Source organism: Siniperca chuatsi, linkage group LG15 (genome assembly GCF_020085105.1).
Source record: "Siniperca chuatsi isolate FFG_IHB_CAS linkage group LG15, ASM2008510v1, whole genome shotgun sequence".
Lineage (NCBI taxonomy): Eukaryota > Metazoa > Chordata > Actinopteri > Centrarchiformes > Sinipercidae > Siniperca > Siniperca chuatsi.
Window position 1 is genome coordinate 22,325,422 of NC_058056.1, and position 19,634 is coordinate 22,345,055.

At 37.1% G+C, this 19,634-nt stretch overlaps 2 protein-coding genes across 5 annotated transcripts; both read left to right on the forward strand.

Moving 5' to 3' along the window:
- The first annotated feature begins 113 nt into the window (after positions 1 to 113).
- On the forward strand, positions 114 to 10,374 carry dnajc5gb (DnaJ (Hsp40) homolog, subfamily C, member 5 gamma b). 2 transcript variants are annotated; one of them, XM_044166764.1, is made up of 6 exons: positions 114 to 289; positions 615 to 744; positions 2,700 to 2,913; positions 3,399 to 3,552; positions 5,962 to 6,018; positions 7,881 to 10,374. In XM_044166764.1, exons 2-6 carry the CDS (start codon positions 632 to 634, stop codon positions 7,970 to 7,972), a joined length of 630 nt encoding a protein of 209 aa, XP_044022699.1. In that variant the 5' UTR covers positions 114 to 289; positions 615 to 631; the 3' UTR covers positions 7,973 to 10,374. The 2 variants fall into 2 exon arrangements, with proteins under 2 accessions (XP_044022699.1, XP_044022700.1); XM_044166765.1 differs by lacking the exon at positions 5,962 to 6,018 and having other exon boundaries at positions 121 to 289.
- A 58-nt stretch (positions 10,375 to 10,432) lies between these two features.
- Positions 10,433 to 19,473, forward strand: LOC122861817 (zinc transporter 2-like). Of its 3 annotated transcripts, XR_006374580.1 has the most exons (9): positions 10,433 to 10,619; positions 10,717 to 10,925; positions 13,632 to 13,778; positions 16,127 to 16,280; positions 16,384 to 16,606; positions 17,990 to 18,095; positions 18,191 to 18,325; positions 18,861 to 18,927; positions 19,070 to 19,112. XR_006374580.1 is itself a non-coding variant. In XM_044166749.1 (8 exons), exons 1-8 carry the CDS (start codon positions 10,555 to 10,557, stop codon positions 18,872 to 18,874), a joined length of 1,053 nt encoding a protein of 350 aa, XP_044022684.1. In that variant the 5' UTR covers positions 10,433 to 10,554; the 3' UTR covers positions 18,875 to 19,473. The 3 variants fall into 3 exon arrangements, 2 of the variants coding, with proteins under 2 accessions (XP_044022684.1, XP_044022682.1); XM_044166749.1 differs by having other exon boundaries at positions 18,861 to 19,473; XM_044166747.1 differs by lacking the exon at positions 18,861 to 18,927 and having other exon boundaries at positions 19,070 to 19,473.
- Positions 19,474 to 19,634: the final 161 nt, after the last annotated feature.

The following is a 19,634-nucleotide window of genomic DNA, read 5'->3' on the forward strand; positions in this document are numbered from 1 at the left end:
CACATAATCCTACGCCTTTATTTAATTATTTATTATTAAATATACACCATGCGTATTTGAAACGCAGCCGCGAGCGCAAACTGGCCAATGACGTAAGAGGATTCCTTCCTGTTTCAAACTTCCTGCTTCAGTCGCTGCTGCGGCACCTCTGAAGTTTTTCTCCAGTTCATGAGGAAAGAAGTATAAACAGCGGAAACCAGCTTCACTTCATGGAACAAACTTTAAGAAAATCAACGGAGACATTTCGGAATCTATGATTCCTCCAAAAACAACGATATTTATAAATCCAGTACGTAAGATTTAACGTACTAACCCTCCTCTTGTAGCCTTGCTAAAGTTTGCTAACTCAGTTAGCAGTTTCTCATGACCTTACACCGCGGGGTTTAACATGAAGTCAAGTAAACAAACGTCCTTATGAGTATTTTTATCTTAACCACAGTAGTTATGCAATTATTAATATGGGCTGTCTGGACTTTGACCAGGCTTTACTTCACGTTTAATGTGGTTTATTTACGTCCTCGCCGAACCTACGAGCAGCCACTAAAGTTCCTTGCCTGTTCGTACTCTGTCAGGAAATGATTGTGGTTTTAGTATTTGTGGTTTTTATGTCACAGCCGCCAAATCCTGAAACATGGAGGACCCACACAGACCTCAGCGTAAGATGTCAACAGCAGGAGACACCTTGTACAAAGTCCTGGGCCTGGAGAAAGGAGCATCTCCAGAAGAAATTAAAAAGGCATACAGGTGTGTTCATAAAGATTAATTAATTGTGTCCAATTAGCGTTGAGTAAACACCTGGAATTCAGGGCTGTATGAAGTCATAGGTATGTTTTTTCCAGGGCTGCACAATTAATCGAAATGTTATTGAAATCGCAATATGGCCATGTGCAATATCCAAATCGCAGAAGCTGCAATTTATTGATCAAGGTAAATGAATGACAAAACAGCATTACAATGAAGTGCTGCAGAGATGCCCTGGCCTACAAATCTTATTCTCCAGATATAAGAAAACGCGTTTGTTTGGTACAGTCCCCAACAAATGTCACATCATCACGATTTTAATAGTTTTTTCGGTGAAAATGAAAATTGTGGTGCAAAAATTATCATTCCCACTAATCGCGAATCATATCGCGATCATAATATCTGTCAAAATAATCTCTTTTTTTTAAATCATATCGTGCAGAACTAGTTTTTTTCCCCCCATTCCAATATAATTCTGGATGGAGTAATACTAAATCCTTTTACGTAACTTGATATTTTTTGTAGGAAAGCAAATCAAATTTTAAGATCTTTAGTCTAAAAAAATCCTACCAGCCAAAACCCAGTGTGTGTAATGTGTATGTAACTTTACTGAATGTAAACTCCTCTTCAGGTTATCAAAACTCCCAAATTCCCACAAGCAATACTGAGAACACAACCTTGTTGTCCTCATTACAGCCCTGGATATAAAACACAGAAAAATCTTCACTCCGGAGAAACTGGAACCAGGCATTTCTTTTCTCGATAGATGACTGAAACGCTTAATCAAGTTAATTCTTTGTCAATTGACTAATAATTTCAGCACTGATAAGTGCAACAGTAGCTAAACTTGAAATCTCATCATCAGTCCAGGTAGAAATGTGCAGTTGTGAGAGAGGGGGAGTAAACATTTTTGATGTCCTCTTTCAAAGGAAAGATCAACTTCGTACTGACAGTGTGCAGGAATTCAACACTTTCTGAACATTATTTACAAAATTCAACTGAGAACATGTTTACAGTTCCACAAATAGGTAGATATGTTTGCATGCTTGAGGCCGTACACAAAAGAAACAAACAAAATAAATAAATAAACTGCAGAACATCTTGGTTACATAAGGCTGCAGTTTTCAGAGCTTTACAGTTAATGCATTATTTTTATGTGTCCATGTAAGAGTTTAAGTTAGACGTGAAGACAGAGAAGTTAGCTTTGGGTTTTGCTGCAGTATATTTGGAATTAAAAAGAAAAAATATGAGATTAATAACATACATTTTATTGACAGAGATCTCATTAGTATAAAGGCAAAATGATCTAAACTTGACGTCTTGAATTGAGCTTCTAATTTTTTGTTAAAAAAATTACATACAACTTTTAACCACTACGGTAAGCTCACCCTTCCAAATTTCCCATAAGTCATAATTTGACCTTCTTTAAAAAATTGTGGTGGCTACTTTAATTCTACACTGAGGAGAAAACCCTTTACATTTTGGACAGTTTGCGAGCTTTCTTCTAACCCCACATGCAGACCAGTTACCTGTCAAGAACATCACCTAACTGGCAGATTTCCTTGAAATTTGCTAAGGGGATAAAACCTATATAAGACCTTTTAATTGTTTAAGTTATTAAGGTTATACCAAAAAGTTTAGTCCCAAAATAAGTGAACTACAGTTTTCAGAGCAGCTTCTCATTACTTATTTGTTCCGAGTAAAAACCCTGTTTTTTCGAGTCTATACCAGAATACAAATTACATATACCAATAAAATATTGGAGCATGTTTGCTGACTGTAGCCATATACATTTATTGTTAGTTTTTGTACTTAAAAAGGGAACTGAATTCGCGATGTACAACTCTTGTGGTGTAGATTGGTTGGTATTATCTATAGTTGACAGCAATCCTTTAACATCCAGTAGAATAGCTTCAAAGACATTTGCATACTACAAACCGTCACTCCCTTGTTTGCAGGAAACTGGCGTTGAGGCATCACCCGGATAAGAATCCAGACAACCCAGAAGCTGCTGAGAAATTCAAGGTGATCAACAACGCCAACTCCATCCTCAGTGATGAGAACAAACGGAAGATCTACAACGAGTATGGATCAATGGGGCTCTACATGTCGGAGCAGCTTGGGGACGAGGGCGCCAAATACTACGTCCTCATGTCTAAGTGCTGGTTCAAGGTGAGAGGCACAGGATGTGGTTTTAAAAGTCTACATGTGCAACAAGTGAAAATTCAGAATCAGGTTTATTACCAAGTAGATTTTCACAAGAAGTTTGCCTTGGTATTTTGCATAACAATAAACATAGAGAAAGGGGAGGGGGGGGGGGCAAGTAGTACAATCATAAATAGAAAAATTTACAATAAAGAATATGAAACAATCTGTAAAAATATATATGTTTTTAAATGAAAAGAGCTGTATGGTGTTTAAAATGAAGAGGACGGAATGTGCAAATTGGGCGGATGTCTGAATAAAAATGTATTTTAATTGTGTAGTAATTGTGTGTTTAGATGTGGATTTGAATTTGAAGTTATGTCTGCCAAGGATTGTCATAAATTATCCAAAAAATGCCTTCATGTAGTTCAATATTGTGTTTTGTTAGGTGTAGTAAATGTTGTCATTCAGATATCAGATACTGACATTCATTCCCTTTCCTTTGTGTTCAGGCCTTTGTGGTGTGCTGCAGTATTTTCACCTGCTGCTGCTGTTTCTGCTGCTGCTGTTTCTGCTGCGGGAAATGCAAAACAGCAGAACATGAGGAAGATTTCACCTATGTGGACCCTGAGGACCTAGAGGCAGAGATCAGAGAACAGGATGCAGGTGAGGGACTTTATTCTTTTGGATTCCCTTCTGCTTGTACAGAAATAAAAGGATATCTTCCTGTTGCTCACATAAAAAAAACCTGGAAAATCACATGTTACATTTTCTAGCTGATGTGTTACATCAGATGTAAGAGTAAGTTAAACTGAAACTAACAGCTGTTTTTTCACTTAGTTTAGTATTTAAATTTTTTCTTGGGGAAATCCAGGATTGGCAATATAAAAATCTCATGATACATACTACAGAACAGTCTGATTCAAGACTAAAACATCACAATGACATGATCATACATTAAAAATATCCTATGAATAGTGTTTATTGTGAATACTTGCTTTGTTGAAATCTAAATTGAAATGTAACACATTGTTTAAAGTAGTCATATTATGCTTTTTGGCTTTTCCCTTTTCCTTTGTGTGATCTATCTTTTTTTGTGCATGTAATTGGTTTGCAAAGTGAAAAAGCCCAAAGTCCACCCCAAAGGGAGTTACCCTTTCCCACAGAAAACACTGCTCCAGAACTGCCTAAAAACAGCTTGATTGTAGTCCAGCCTTTACTTCCGTAACATATCTACGTCACTATGTAACACGCGTCATAATGCACGAATTGAGCAGTTTCCACAAGTACACCTAAATATGAAATTAAAACCCTCCAGGAAGTTAATGGGCATAAAGTGGTTACTGTAATGTAGAGACAGTGTACAGTTAAAACGTTACCAATGAAAGATAAATTAGGTACAAATGAATCTTGTCTTCACTCGTCTTGCTCCAGTCTAAGTTGTGAAGCTGGTTGGGGTTGTACGGCTGACGCAGCTTTGTTTTGGATCACACTACCTGGCTCGTCAGGACCCGCCCTACTCTGCTTCTGATTGGCTAGTAGTCCTTACCTAAGTACTGCACGTGTGCAGCTCCCAACAAAGATCAAATAGGAGTGAGATGCCTCACTCGGTAGCTAAAACGGAGCGTTTAAGACACAACATCAAATATGGTGTTTTAAAAAAAAAAAAAAAAAAATGAAACCATGTCAACCTATTCTGGTACAACCCCAAAATAAAATGAACCTGAAAATGAGCATAATATGACCACTTTAAGCTGCAGAACACAGCATTCAACTTTGGTGGCCCCAAATAACTGGGGGAGAAAAACTGTTTGAAAACTGAACTAAAAAACTGAGATGTCAGTGAACTGCACACAGCATGTTCATGTTAACTCGTCAGTCTGTGATTATTTTACAGCAAAGCTTGTCAAAGGGATAAAAGCTACATCAGTTTGCGTTTTACTAATACATTTTGATCTGTTACTTTCTGTGGAAAGATGAGTCGTCGCCGCATGAAAATTTCATTATTGTAAATTGGATGCATCCAGTGTCTAAATTAGCAAGCACTTTTGGGGAAGTAAAATATGGGTGTAAGTTCTTTTTGTTGTGCAGTTTTAACTGAAATAAATGTCTAATGTGATCAGTAATGGAAATAACACTTTGCTGGAAAGTGAACCACAATCTATTTGTGACTATGTAAGATTAATAACTGTAATATGACGGTGAAACAAAGTAGACTTAGTTGTAGGATCAGTTTAGAATCCTTTCAAATCCCGCAATTCTCTCCATCTGGTGAATGACCGACCAAGGTTGACTTGTGTTTTCGTGCTCTATCACTGTCCCTTTTTAGCTTTTTTTTTTTTTTTTTTTTTCCCCTATGCTGATCCTGCCCTGGTATCAGCCAAAACCACAAAATATAAGGTCAAAAATAAAATTCTCTAAAAAATAAAATCTCCTCCTGCTTCCTTTTTAACGTACTACTCACTGCGAAACTTTGCCTGGCAAAATGTAAACATAAGCTCTTACGTTCTGCGTGCCCTAAATCGTTTCGTCTGATTTCTGACCCAGTGACAGGCATTAAGAATACCTATATGGGAATAGTCTTCTCGCTGATGGTCTCGTTTGCTTATGTATGTCATAAAGAGGCATCAGTATTAAATTGAGACTGTTTCATAACCAGTTAAAAAGTTAGTTGCTTTAGAGTTAGATTAGGAGACTGATACCACTCTGTCTGTACAATAAATCTAAAGTTAGCTCAGCTTAGCAGAAAGACTGGAAACAGGGAAAAGATAACAGTTATTAATTAGTGAGCTTTAGAGATGCTGGTATCTGGATTTTGTTAACTTTGGACAAAGCCAGTCTAGCTGTTTCCCCCTGTTTCAAGTCTTTATACTAAGCTAAGCTAACCAACCATCTTCATAATTACCTTACAGCTATAAAAAAAAAAAGTGAATAAGCATATTTCCTAAAATGTCAAACTATTCCTTTTGAATCTTGGCCAAATCCTCTTTGTGTGTTTCTAGCCCACGACAGTGAGTTGAGTCATTTTGTTAGGAACAAGCGTGGGTTTGCTCAGTGTTCAATTTTGTTTCACAGAAGGAGGCCATGTAATAATTATTCAGCCGAGCCCTAGTGCCGCCACTGACAAGTCAGGTAAGGTTGTCATCTACTCAGGTAAAGTTCACCTGTCCTCAGCTGACTGCTGCTCTGCGCTGCTTGACTTATCTGGCAAAACTTGAACTAGTGTTTAACCTTGGAGGAGTTCATTAATTGCATTAATAGCTTCCTACAGGAGCTGCAGGACACAGCACAATCAACTAAGCTGTTATTTTTTATGATCTGTCTTTTATTACTTACTTTGTTTGCTCACACTTACCACTGTTGATAATGTTATTAATGTTGAGCACAGTGGAAAAAATAAAATGCTAAATATCAAGTGCAGTAGTTCTCAATCTGGGAGTTAGGATCGCACATGAATTTGGGAGATCATTTCAGAGAAGTGAGTGACACATGATTTATCTGATATGGAAAAAGTATATTTCTACTATACACAATCACTATCAACTGTTTTTTCCCGCATTTTCTCAAATATGGAAGTAGTTGTAAGCCTGTCAATAAAAAAAAATCAAATAAAAGCCTTTCTTTTAACTGTTATAAACCATATGCACAGGTGAAGAGGCGAGTGCAAGCAGGTTGGAACGGGTGGAGAAAGGTGTCAGGTGTGTTGTGTGATAAAAGAGTATCAGCAAGAATGAAAGGAAAGGTGTTCAAGATGGTGGTGAGACCAGCGATGTTGTACAGCTTAGAGACAGTGGCACTGAAGAAAAGACAAGAGGCAGAGCTGGAGGTAGCAGAGCTTAAGATGTTGAGGTTCTCTTTGGGAGTGACGAGGACGGACAGGATCAGGAATGAGTACATCAGAGGGACAGCTCATGTTAGATGTTTCGGAGATAAAGTCAGAGAGGCCAGATTGAGGTGGTTTGGACATGTGCAGAGGAGAGACTGTGAATATATTGGTAGAAGGATGCTGAGGTTGGAGCTGCCAGGCAGGAGGTTTAGAGGAAGACCAACGAGGAGATTTATGGATGTAGTGAGAGAGGACATGAAGTTAATTGGTGTGAGTGAAGAGGATGCAGAGGACAGGGTTAGATGGAGGCACATGATTCTCTGTGGCGACCCCTGAAGGGGAACAGCCGAAAGGAAAAGAAGAAGAAACCATGTGCACACAGGACTCTTTAGTACATAGTGTTAAAGGTTTGAGAACCACTGATCTTGAGTGACTGCACTTTATGGAAGATACTAAAAACACAAAGTAGAAACTTGTATTGATTTTAAGGCTTTTTGCGCAGCTTATTCCATATTAAGCTATTGTTTTGTTTTAGCATTTGCTCCATTCTCCTGCTCCTAAATGCTGTATAATCTATAAACTAATGTACGGTATTTGAGGAATATTTTTATGTACTACTGTAATATAATACATAAACAGTATAAACACATGATACTGTGACAAATACATAGAGTAATAAATAAAGATAAGTGGTCCTTAAACAGTATCAAGTTGGCAGCATTATTGTTGAATGCTGATGTGTTAAAACCGCGGCTGTAGCTAACATTTTCATAATTGATTTAATTTATCAATTATTCTTTCCATTAATCAATTAGTCATTTAGGTGTATAAAAAGTTGCCCTCATGGTCTGGCCGGTGACCTTTTGTTACATGTTGTTCCCCGTCCCTCCGCCTACTCATATCTCTACAATCGCTATCTAATAAAGTGTATTCAGTTGACAGTATAAAATGAATAAAAAACAGCAAATTTGAGAACCTGGAACCAGTGGATGTTTGACATTTTAGCTTGATAAATGCCCTAAAAAAATAATCATTTCAGCTCTAGTTTAAACTCTATAATTTTTGCTCTCCTTCTGAAAAGAATCTGTTTTGCTGCTTTAGCTGAGATTTTTTTATAAGTATAAAAACTGTGGCTGTCGTTAAAAACCTCTGTTTTTCACACCTCCAGGTGAGAATGCACCGATTGTGATTCAGCCTCATGCGAGCAACGGCACCTCGGAGCCCTGGTCCACCCAGCCGGCACAGTCAACTGAGAAATGAGTGGAGTCCTTCAGAGTCTGGACTGTGTGATAAAACCACCTTGTCATCAACGGCTGTATTGATCATTTTCAAAGTGGCTGATGATGAGTATAAATTATGGGTTTGAATGTGGTTGTTTTGCTCAGAGGGTTTGTTCTGCTGAGATGCAGAAAACGCATTAATCTCAGAGGCTTATTTGTTTAAATGAATCAAGCAGCGATTTGATTGTGCTGTAGTTGTTTTTTTTTAAGTGCCATTGGGTTTGTCTTTGATCCAATCTAATATTTATTTTTTTAACTTTTCATTTTTGAATATTGGGCAGTATCTGTACTGCAGTGACAAATGACAAAGCCATGCAGATCAAAGCTCTGGAATTTTTTTTTTTCACGTGCACTTTAATATCTCAAGTTCATGTTTAACATCCTAAAGCTGCCGCGGTCTGAGAACATTTTGACTCAAGGTGGCTCTTAAGTCGAAATGTTTTAATAATTTTTTTTTATGCAACATAATAGGCTAGTAGAATAATAGATTATTAGATGCCAACCACTTGGAGAGTTACGAGGTGAAGTGATGTAGATTTCCATTCATATTCCTCAAATGTAAAGTATATTGTGACTAAACCAAACAGCGTATTTTAAATGTTTGGATGTCAACTGTGTCCACTGTTGCGTATTTGACAGACAGCCTGTAAATAGCCCAATGAGAATTAATAAAGTAATGATGGCATAACAGGAATAATTCAACATTTTGGATAATACGCTTATTCACTTTCTTTCTGAAAGTTAGATGAGATTCCCACGTTGACGACTCTTCACATCATTGGGCAACTCAAGACAGTTGTATGATTGCAGAGTTGGCCATGTGAGTCTTAAAAAATACTGTGAATTGACAATATAGCAACATATTCATCAAGTTGGGTTTAATCGCCTTCAACAGAAGACATGAGAGGTCCACATTTGTTTGATTTTAAGGCACCTCCATGTTATCAAGCATCAAATTGGATATAAATCCAGAGTTTTGTAATTATGACTTGGTTTGACTGGAGTAGTATTTCCAAGCTGGAAATACAAATAACTCCGATATGACATGAACGCAACATTAAATATGGAGCTGGATCAGGGAGGTGATTAGCCTAGCTTAGCATAAAGACTGGAAGCAGGGGGAAAAAGCTAGCCTGCTTCAAAAATTAACTTCTTAATGCCAACTTTCTGGAGTCTGGTCATCACTTTTTCAGTTTTTCAACCTGCGTTATAGTCCTGCACGGAAGTACTGGGCGGATGGATATTTTGTTGTTTGACAAGAACTAGTTCCAGCATGTAAACGACATACGTGTTAATTAGTGAGCTTTAGAGGAGTTGATAGGTGGATTTTTTTTAACTTCGGACAGAACCAGGCTAGCTGTTTCCAGTCTGTATGCTAAGCTAAGCTAATTGCCTCCTGGATCCAGCTCCATACTAACATAACGCACAGACACGAGAGTGGCATCAGTCTTCTCATCTAACTCTCGTAAAGAAAGCGAATAAGCAAATTTCCCAATACATTGAACTATTTCTTTAAATAGTACTGTTCACTGTACCTGCACATAAGGTGACATCAAGAAAAAACAAGGGGGTGAGTCATTTTTACTGATAAAGCTCCCACAAATCGTCTGATATTTTATTAAATGCTTTTCCTAACACTAAGCCTGAAACTAAAACCAACATTAATTCACTCGAATACAAGACAAGTTACTGAGATTGATTTATTGCCAAATTTTCCGGTTTCCCTGTTTGATCTGGTGACGTGATCCAGATAATCCAGATGTGCCAAGGCCTTCTTTAAAAGACAATGATCTCTCTGCGGTGTGTGAGATGATATATTGCATGTATGTATTGTTATATTATGCTCAATACAGGAATCGTGTTTTTTTTGTAAATTCAGAGATATATTTTTGATTGGAAGTTTTATGACAAATTGAGTGTATATTAGGATAACGCCTTAAATTATGCCATCGTTCATCATGTTTACATAATATTTTTTTATTTCTGCTGGGTGGAGGAATGTTGGGTTTGTGTTTTTAAAGGGGTTGCATTTTGTACAAATGTAACAGTATGTGATCAGCATTTTTAGCATTTGATGTGTTTTTCTTGGGTGACCTTTACAGATAGTCTAACAGTGTATTTATGTAAAGTTTAAACAATCCCAGAAATGTATTTAAAAGTCATACTTGACAAAATGTCACAAAAGCGCATGAATACATTTTAGTGGGATTGAGTGTTTTTCTTCTTCAGGTTTGAATTGTTTGATCAAAGATTAAAAAGAAAACATATATTTTGTTTTATCATCTCAACATTCCTGGGTATTAATTTTTACATGTTTCCAAAATGTTTGTTTCTGTAAAATTAATGTTTGTCTGATCAAATAAACTTGGGTGATACTGGAAATGTTGTCTGGTAGTTTTAACAGTTGGCTGTTAGTGACCAGCACCTCTGGGCTCAGTGACCTGCCATTGGCTCCTGTTGAGCTCCACCCCTGTCAGATAACACACGTTAGACCAGGTGGCGAGATTCACTTTAACACTAGTTAAACTTTAGTTTTTGGGACTCCTGAAGTGAACTGAGGATATGGAGTTATCAACATATTCAGAGAAACAACATCTGATTGAGACTCATTTGGAGCATCATAAATGGTATGTTTGCACTCTTTTTATCCTCGCATATATGTGGGAACAGGTGGTTTTAAATTTTATTTGTTAGGGTACCATTCACGGTTCTGTCTTCTCTCAGTACGAGTTCTCCAGAGGAAAATTATTCAGACTCTTCATCAGAGTTGAGTGAAGATGCCTCCGGTGTGGATGGCCTGCGGCGGTCTGACCAGCTCTGCCAGGAGACGGACACGATGTCGGGAGCTGAAAGAGACGCCAGACGACTGGCCAGAAGGAAGCTTTTGATCGCTTGCGCCGTCAGCTTCGTCTTCATGACCGGAGAAGTGATTGGTGAGATGAAAAACTGAACACCTGCCACAAATGCATCAGATACTTTATGAATGAATGAAAATTCATTCATAAAGTATCTGATAGTTGTATCTTGAATTATCCTTTATTTGATCTGTGAAAGCAATAACGTCAATTGTAAAGTGTGAATTATTTGGGCAGCTAGACAATGAAAAAGTGATGCTGGTTGATGTTTGTAATGTTTTTTAAGTCACAGGGATGGAAAGTACAATTTTGAGGCACTTTTACTTTACTTGAGAATGACCATTTTCTGCTACTTTACACATCTACACTACTACATTTCATATTGATTATATATAATATTACATATTATTTTTACTCCACTAACTTTATCTGACAGCTATAGTTTCTTGTTACTTTGCATATAAAGAAAAAAACATTTAATTTACATTATATGATATATATGTACAATATAATTATAAGAAATGATCACTTCTATAAATGAGACGACCAAAAAAAAAAAACTATATAAAAAAATTGGTCAAAATTGACCAGGTGCAACATGAAAATGCAGCTTACTAGGGCTAGACCGATCAATCAGCCAGGCCGATGTATTTGTCGGCCGATAAATTACAAGAAATGTTGGTATAGAAATGCCAAAGTTGGTTTTCGGTAATTTAGAAACAGCGTGTTTGTACAGCGGAGAGCACTGACAAGTTGATTTTAACACTGTAAAATGTCTTGGATTTGTATCAAGATTGTTTATGTTAAAAAAAATATATATATATCTTGGCCGATATACCGTTAATGTATTTTCTAAACTTTCAAATATCAGTTTTGACCTCAAATATTCAGTATTGGCTGGGCCCAGTAACATAATATAACACTCTGCACAATGACTGCTTTTACTTTTGATTGTTTAAGTAAATTTTACCGTTAACATTTGTGTACTTTTACTTACATACATTTGTGAATGCAGGACTTCTAGTTATAACGGAGTATTTTAATACCGTGTTAGTGCTGCTATTTCTTCAGTAAACCTGTTAACCCGACAGAATTAACCACAATCAGTGACAAAAATGTAGGTTTTATCTTTGCTTTTATTTTTTATTTAACCTTTATTTAATTAGGAAAGCCTCATTAAGATTAAAAATCTCCTTTACAAAAGTGTCCTTGCCAACATAGGCAGCAATAACAATAAGACACAAAATTCCCCAAAATCAGAATTAAACAGAAATGCGATTATAAAATCAAGATTCAATTTCTAATCTAAAACTACGAATATAAGACCAATCTAAAACAATAGTTAAATGGTGCAAACACATCTAGATATTAAAATACCCCAGGCAGAGGGCGCACCATACATAAAGGCATTTTTATCTAGTTCAGTACACTTTGGGAAGTGTTAATAAAAATGAGTCCTTGAGCAAATCTATTCACACATTTATGTTGAATAAATTGACAGAAATAAGGCGGTTGTAACCAAACAATGACTTTATTGATACAGTAAGTATTTACCAGCGCCTGTAGAGCCCCTCCCCCCCAGTATCCAAAGCATATAAGTACTAAAAAGATACATACAGTACATTCCCATAGTCAAACACTGTGGTAGAAGTATTCAGATCCTTTATTTGAGGAAAAGTAGCAATACTAAACTTTGAAAATACTCCACTACAAATAAAAGTCATGCATTCAAAACCTTACTTAAGTAAAAGTCGGTAAGTATTATCAGCAAGTATCAAAAGTAAAAGTACTCATTGTGCAGTAGAATGCTCCCTGTCAGTGTTTTACTATTATATATGATGTTTTTGGATTCATATTACTGCTGCATTAATGTGTATGTTGCATTGTACTGCTGCAGTTGTTTAATTTTAACTACTTTATATACTGTTGGGTAGTTTAATCTACAGTAATTCATCATATTCTGTAGGATCATCACATGTTTGTAGCGTCGCTGTCCTGTGAGAAGCACAAATCTCTAAAAAGTCAACTTTTCATGAGCTCAGAAAAAAACAGCCCTGTTTTCAGCTTTGTGAAGATGCATTTTCCAGCTGATCCAAGTTTTTTTTTTTATAGTTTATTTATCTTAGGAAGTAGGATAATTTTCTAAACCCATAAAAGAAACACTTAATGCTTTATTTTACCAGAAACATTCAAAATCACCAAATGTGGAGAAAAATGGTTTTCACTGGACAGGAGGGGATGAAAAATTGTAATTTGAAAAGTAACTAAAGCTGTCAGACAAATGTAGTGGAGTAAAAGTACAACATTTGCCTCTCAGATGTAGTGATGTAGAAGTATAAAGATGCATAAAAAGGAAATACTCAAGTAAAGTACAAGTAACTCGAATTTGTACTTAAGTACAGTACTTGAGTAAATGTACTTTGTTACATTCCACCACTGGTCAAACAGAGGCAAAAAAGTGGCTAAAATATGTTTTTAGCTAAGAAGGAGAAGCAGGCCTTATTTTGAAAATATAAACCCAATTTCAGAGACTGTTTTTTAGAGTTAAGATGCCTGTAAAGCACTTGTCTTGCCTTAAAGTTACAAGCGTAATTAAAAATAATCTGACTGTAGCTTTGTTTCAAAACTTCTCTTAGAGTTTTGTTCTTCATGGGGAGTACAGCTCTGTCGTAACCCCTTCTCTCACACACGCACGCACGCACGCACGCACGCACGCACGCACGCACGCACGCACACACACACCTTCATCTGTTGACAGTCTGCAGGGATTTCTCTCCTCTGCAGGTGGATACGCAGCTTCCAGTCTGGCCATCATGACAGATGCAGCACATCTTCTGACTGACTTTGGCAGCATCATGATCAGCATCTTCTCTCTGTGGATCTCATCCAGGCCTCAGACACACAGCATGACCTTTGGATGGCATCGAGCAGGTGAGATCCAAATAACTTTGTTGGTTGAAAAGTTCAATATCAATCTCATATCTGTATACAGTATGTAAGTTAGAACGAGGCTAAAACAACCTTTGGGGACATTAAGGTCATGTCCTCTTTATTTTTTTCTTGGCACTGGTTTTAGCAACCTGGGCGAGTTTAAAAAAAAAAATAAATTAACGCATGTTGGGAATTCAAGATGATTCAAGTATTTTTAGAATCAACATATTTAAATTAGACTATTTTAAGACAGACGAAAAATAAAGTAGTCCACCAAAATGTTATTTGTGGCAGTGTGGAGATGAAGGGGTTGAAACAGCATTTAGACCTTTGTGTTGAGAAATTAAATTTACAGTTAATATATAAATTAACATTTAAGTGAATAAATTAAATATAAAAATAAAAACTTGTCTTGTCCCTGCGCAGAAGTGTTGGGCGGACGGATAAACTGTTCATCAATTAATAGTTACATCACATACCTCTCTCTAAAACCACAAATCGCTGTTTTAACATTTCTGTTTCTGTATGGATTAAATAAATGATACAACATGTTAATTAGGGAGCTTTAAAGGTGCTGGTAGGTGTATTTTTTAACTGTATACAGAGCCAGGCTACTGTAGCTGTTTCCAGTCTAAGCTAAGTTAAGTTTATCACCTGGTTCTGGCTACATATTTACTGTACAAACATGACAGTGGAATAGATCTCCTCAAATAACCCTCAGAAAGAAAGTGAATAGGTGGATTTGAAAATACTCCTTTTAAAAGTTTTTAAATCAATCCTCAATCCACTGGTTCAATAAATACTGTAGATGTTAGGATTTTTTTGGGATCATTTGAGTTTTGGCCTTAAATGAAGCTTTATTTCAGGCCTATTAGTTCCCTTTATAGACCATAGCTCTTCTGACTGCCCATCAGTTTACATTTTATTAGATATTAAAGGTGACTTTGCTTTTGCTGTCAGGGGCCCATAGCTGTCAGTGCCACCTTTTTATAAACTGCTTCCTAAAATGTATATTAATAGCTTTGTGTTTTGTGAGTTGTTGTCAAGCCCACTGACCTTAGTATGCTGAGTTCTCTGCAGGACTGCCTGTCTGACATAAAAAATTGGATGTCGATAAATTTTCTTCAGCTCAACTCAAATAAAACTGAAATCCTTGTTATTGGGCCCCAACACATCACTAAACAAATACTGCCATCCACTGGTAACCTGTCACAACATATCAAGCCTGTTGCACGAAATCTTGGTGTCCTGTTTGATAGCAATTTATGTTTTGAGCAACATATCACTAAGCTTGTCCAATCATGCTTCTATCACCTCAGAAACATTGCAAAAATACGATCTATTTTAAATCTTAGTGATGCAGAAACTGTTGTGCATGCTTTTATCTCCTCACGCCTTGATTATTGTAACAGCCTGTTCACTTGTCTTAATCAAAAGCTCTGACACGACTGCAGACTGTACAAAACTCAGCTGCTAGGCTGTTAACCAGGACCAAGAAGTATGACCACATAACACCTGTTTTAGCCTCTTTACATTGGCTCCCTGTTGGTTTTAGGATTGATTTTAAGATCTTGTTGATTACTTTTAAGGCTCTTCATGGCCTGGCCCCAGATTATATTTTAGACCTTGTAATCCCTTATGAACCTTCACGTAGTTTGAGATCTTCGGGCAGGGGTCTCCTGTCTCATCCTGAGTCCAGGATGAAAACTAAGGGGGACAGAGCTTTTGCTATCAGGGCCCCGAGGCTCTGGAACAACTTGCCCGAAGAAATTAGGTTGTCTGAGTCAGTGTCTTCGTTTAAATCTCGTCTCAAAACACATTTTTATCTGAAAGCATATCCTGATTTTACCTGAACCGGCTGTTTATTTTACTGTTTATTTTATTGCTATTCTGTATTTCATGTGTTTTATTTCTTTATATTTCGTCATTCACTGTGTTATTTTATTTTTCTTGTTGTGAAGCACTTTGTACTTTGTTTTGATAAGTGCTCTATAAATAAAGTTTTATTATTATTATTATTATTGTAGTGAAACTTTATACACTTATTATGAATGTATGCATTTGTATGTGATTATTTTGCCCTGTTTTCTTTCCAATCAGCTAGACTACAAAATCTGCTTTAAAGGGACAGTTCACACCGAAATTAAAAATGCATATGTTCTTCTTACCTGTAGTGCTATTTATCTAATTAGATTATTTTGGTGTGAGTTGCTGAGTTTTGGAGATATCGGCTGTAGAGATGTCTGTTCAATTTTATTTATTATTTATATATATTTATATTTATTATTATTTATGTAATTTATACATTTACTGTGTTTTGTATGACTCTCAGTTGTTGTGTTAAACAGAGATTCTGGGTGTGTTGCTGTCAGTTGTGTCCATCTGGGTTGTGACAGCAGTGTTGGTCATATCAGCCATACAGAGGATCACTGATGGAGACTACGACATCGACAGTCAGATCATGCTCATAACCTCAGGTTGTGCTGTGGGGGTCAATGTCCTGTGAGTATGATGAGTTCACCATCAGGATTATTTTAGTTTAGTGTAGAGGGCGGTCAGCAGCAATCAAACGCTCTTCTAAAAACTAGTTTTGACTTTTATTTAGGATGGTCCTGATCCTCCATCAGTCTGGTGCTTCACACGGCCACAGTCACGGCTTTCCCACCAGCCAGCTGCAGACGGACAAACAGCGTCAGGGGCACGGTCACCATCATGGCCACCGTCATGGCCATGGCAATGCCAGTGTGAAGGCGGCTTTCATCCATGTGGTGGGAGATCTGGTGCAAAGTATCGGAGTCCTGCTGGCTGCCACCATCATCCACTTCTGGGTCAGTGTCAGCCAAAACACTAAAGGGGTCAACATCTCTGTAACTAAAAAGTACTTGTAAAGTATTTGACCAAAAAACAACACTAAGAGTGTACAGCCATGTTTGCGGCTCTGTACTTAGGCACAACAGTGCTTTTAGCTAACATCCGAATGCTAACATGCTCACAATGACAATGTTAACATACTGATGCTAAGCAAGTGTTAAGTCTAATGTTCCATCTTAGTTTAGTGTGTTAGCATGCTAGCATTTGCTAATTAGCACTAAACAAGTACAGCTGAGGCTAATGGGAATGTAATTAATTTAATTTATTAATTTCTTTTTGGACAAAAGGAAATTTTGACCTGAAGGTGGCGCTAGATGAAACATTTGTAGGATTCTTCCTCTGGACAACATTTCATTTAGTAAATACTTAAGTCAGGTTGTAAGCGGTGGACCAGCAATGCCAACCGTAGAGCCAGTAGCTAACTTAGGCCTACCAGGCTTCCAGAGCTTTCATCCATGGATTGAGTTTACTAAATTGTCATCACATGACCTAAGTAGGGATTTCGGTTGTCGTTATAACAGGCGGTCGCATGTTGAGGGGGATCGTTACATCATGTCTCCGTTAAAGGATTGTTTTTAGTGTTGAACGACAACTGAGCAAACTGTGCTGATGAAGACCATGAGTTCCCATTGAACGTTCCAGAAAAAGTGAACCTTGAGGTTTTTTTGAAACAATCATGGCTGCAAAACAAAATATATTTGTAGGGGGTTTTTTTTTCAGTGAAAAAATAGAAGTCTGGTCATTCTATATTTGTCTTTTTGTCAACAAATCACATGAAATGAACAATGAATTGATTTTACTAACAAGTCTGTGTATCCAAAGCCTGAAATAGATTATTCCTCTGTGCCACAGACCTTATTATTGCACAAAAACTATTAAAAACACATCAATGAGCTCACTAGAGCACCAAATGTGTATTAATCCACAGCTGAAAATAGTCCCCAACAAATGCAGTATTTTCCCTCTTTTTTTTTTTTTTAAATTAACGTTTGCTAAAAACTACAATGTCCAGCTGTTTTAGGAAATGATTTAGGCTTTTAAAAATACAAACTATATATTATGATGTAAATATGTACATTTTTAGTAGGAACAATTCAACTTGGGGCTGAGAGCCACAGAGAAGTCTGCCTTATCCTTTAAACACTTAGTTATAAGAAGACAAATTGGAAAAGTTATCACTTAACTGTAAAGGCCTCTAATTTCCTGAAACTGTGTGCAACCAACTTAGTCAAATTTAGTGGCAAGAGGAACAAGCACAGGAACGTGTGAGTTGGTGCAGAAACCAGTAAACCTTCAAGCATTATTCTGTGGTTTTAATCAACTTTCTGTTATCCTCACAGCCTGAATATAAAGTTGCAGATCCTATTTGCACATTCCTCTTCTCGGTTCTTGTTCTTGGAACAACGCTTCCAGTCACAAAGGATGTTTTCAGAATACTGATGGAGGGTAAACACACTTTCCTCTGCCTGCAGTGACATTATCATTGTAATGACTACCTTTTATGTGTTACTGGCACTGAGTGTCATCTCTGTTTTCTGCAGGCACTCCTCAGGACATTCACTTGGACACTGTGAGAGAGCTGCTGCTCTCTGTGCGAGGAGTTAAGGCTGTTCACAGTTTGCACCTGTGGAGCCTCAACATGACTCATTCTTTACTTTCTGTCCATGTGGCCTCAGGTAGAGGCAAAATCAATACTACTAATTATCTCTTCCACGCACAGTCTGGGTGTGGCGGATGTGGTGTGCAGCAGCAAATTTATATTAGTCAATCAGATGCTCCTGAAGTTGAATTCCTTTTTAGATTATTATCACAAGATATGTCTGCTAATATACAGACAGAGATGGGGGAAAAGACTTCATATTGTCTGGTCCAGCTACTTGAAATATGGAAATTACATTGATAAATCTGATATCTCTGGCAGAATTCAAGACTTTTGTAAATTATATGGTAATTGGCTCCTTTAATTTGTTCTTTTCTTAGCTTAGCATAAAAAAAAATCCAATTCCAGTCACTCAAGTGGATGGTTAAAAATAAAAAGCCTCTAATAAATATGGCCTAGCACATAATAGAAATACAGTGTATTGGCACACTTGCACCAAGTAAAAACTGAGACCAGAGTCCTATTGACAACCAAAATAGATAATAAACAGTGAAAATATCAAAATAATTTACCAATCATTGCATGGAAGTTTTGTTTCTTTACTTTCACAGGCTTCTGCAAGTAAAATCACGTACACTGTTGCTAGTGCTGAGGACAAAATGAAAATAAAAAGAAAAGGCGAGTCACCATCTCACCACCATGAGAATAAGAGAAGTGTTGAGTAAAATATATGGATAGGATAGGTGATGATGATGATGCATGTTTACGAGTATTGTAAACAAGAAATTTAAGTAAGTGTTGCCTGTGTTTGTGTCTTCAGAAGAAGATGCTGACACACAGATCATCCTCATGAAGGCAACAAAGCTTCTGCGCTCTAAGTTTGGTTTCTCCAGCATCACAATCCAAGTGGAGCGTTAAAAGGACGACAGCTGATGGCACCAGGACTGTGGAGACTGATGACAGAGCAGGGGGGTTCCTTAAGCGCTGGTCGTTCCTGCTTAACTGCCTCCTACTCGCCCCCAATCTGACCGGCTATTGTTACAACTGAACGTTTTAAAATTTGGTGGTGTTTGTGGCACTGTGTACATCAATTTCTGCAACAGTTTTTACTGCAAGGCTGTTTTGCGTGCAGATGATTACTAAGCAATATGCTTCCAGCGTCACCGCATTTTATTTACAGGTGACGAGTGAATGAGTCATTGATAAAATATTTATTCATGCTGTTACAGTGGTCATGTTTGAACTTTGTTTATTAATTTGGTAAAAAAAAAAAAAAATGACTAGAAGTTGGCTACTTTTCCAGACTGGCTACTCAGAAATTTGGGGGAAATGGCCAAAGAATTAATTTTTATTTATGAAGCAGCAGAATGCCAGATTTCTATCTG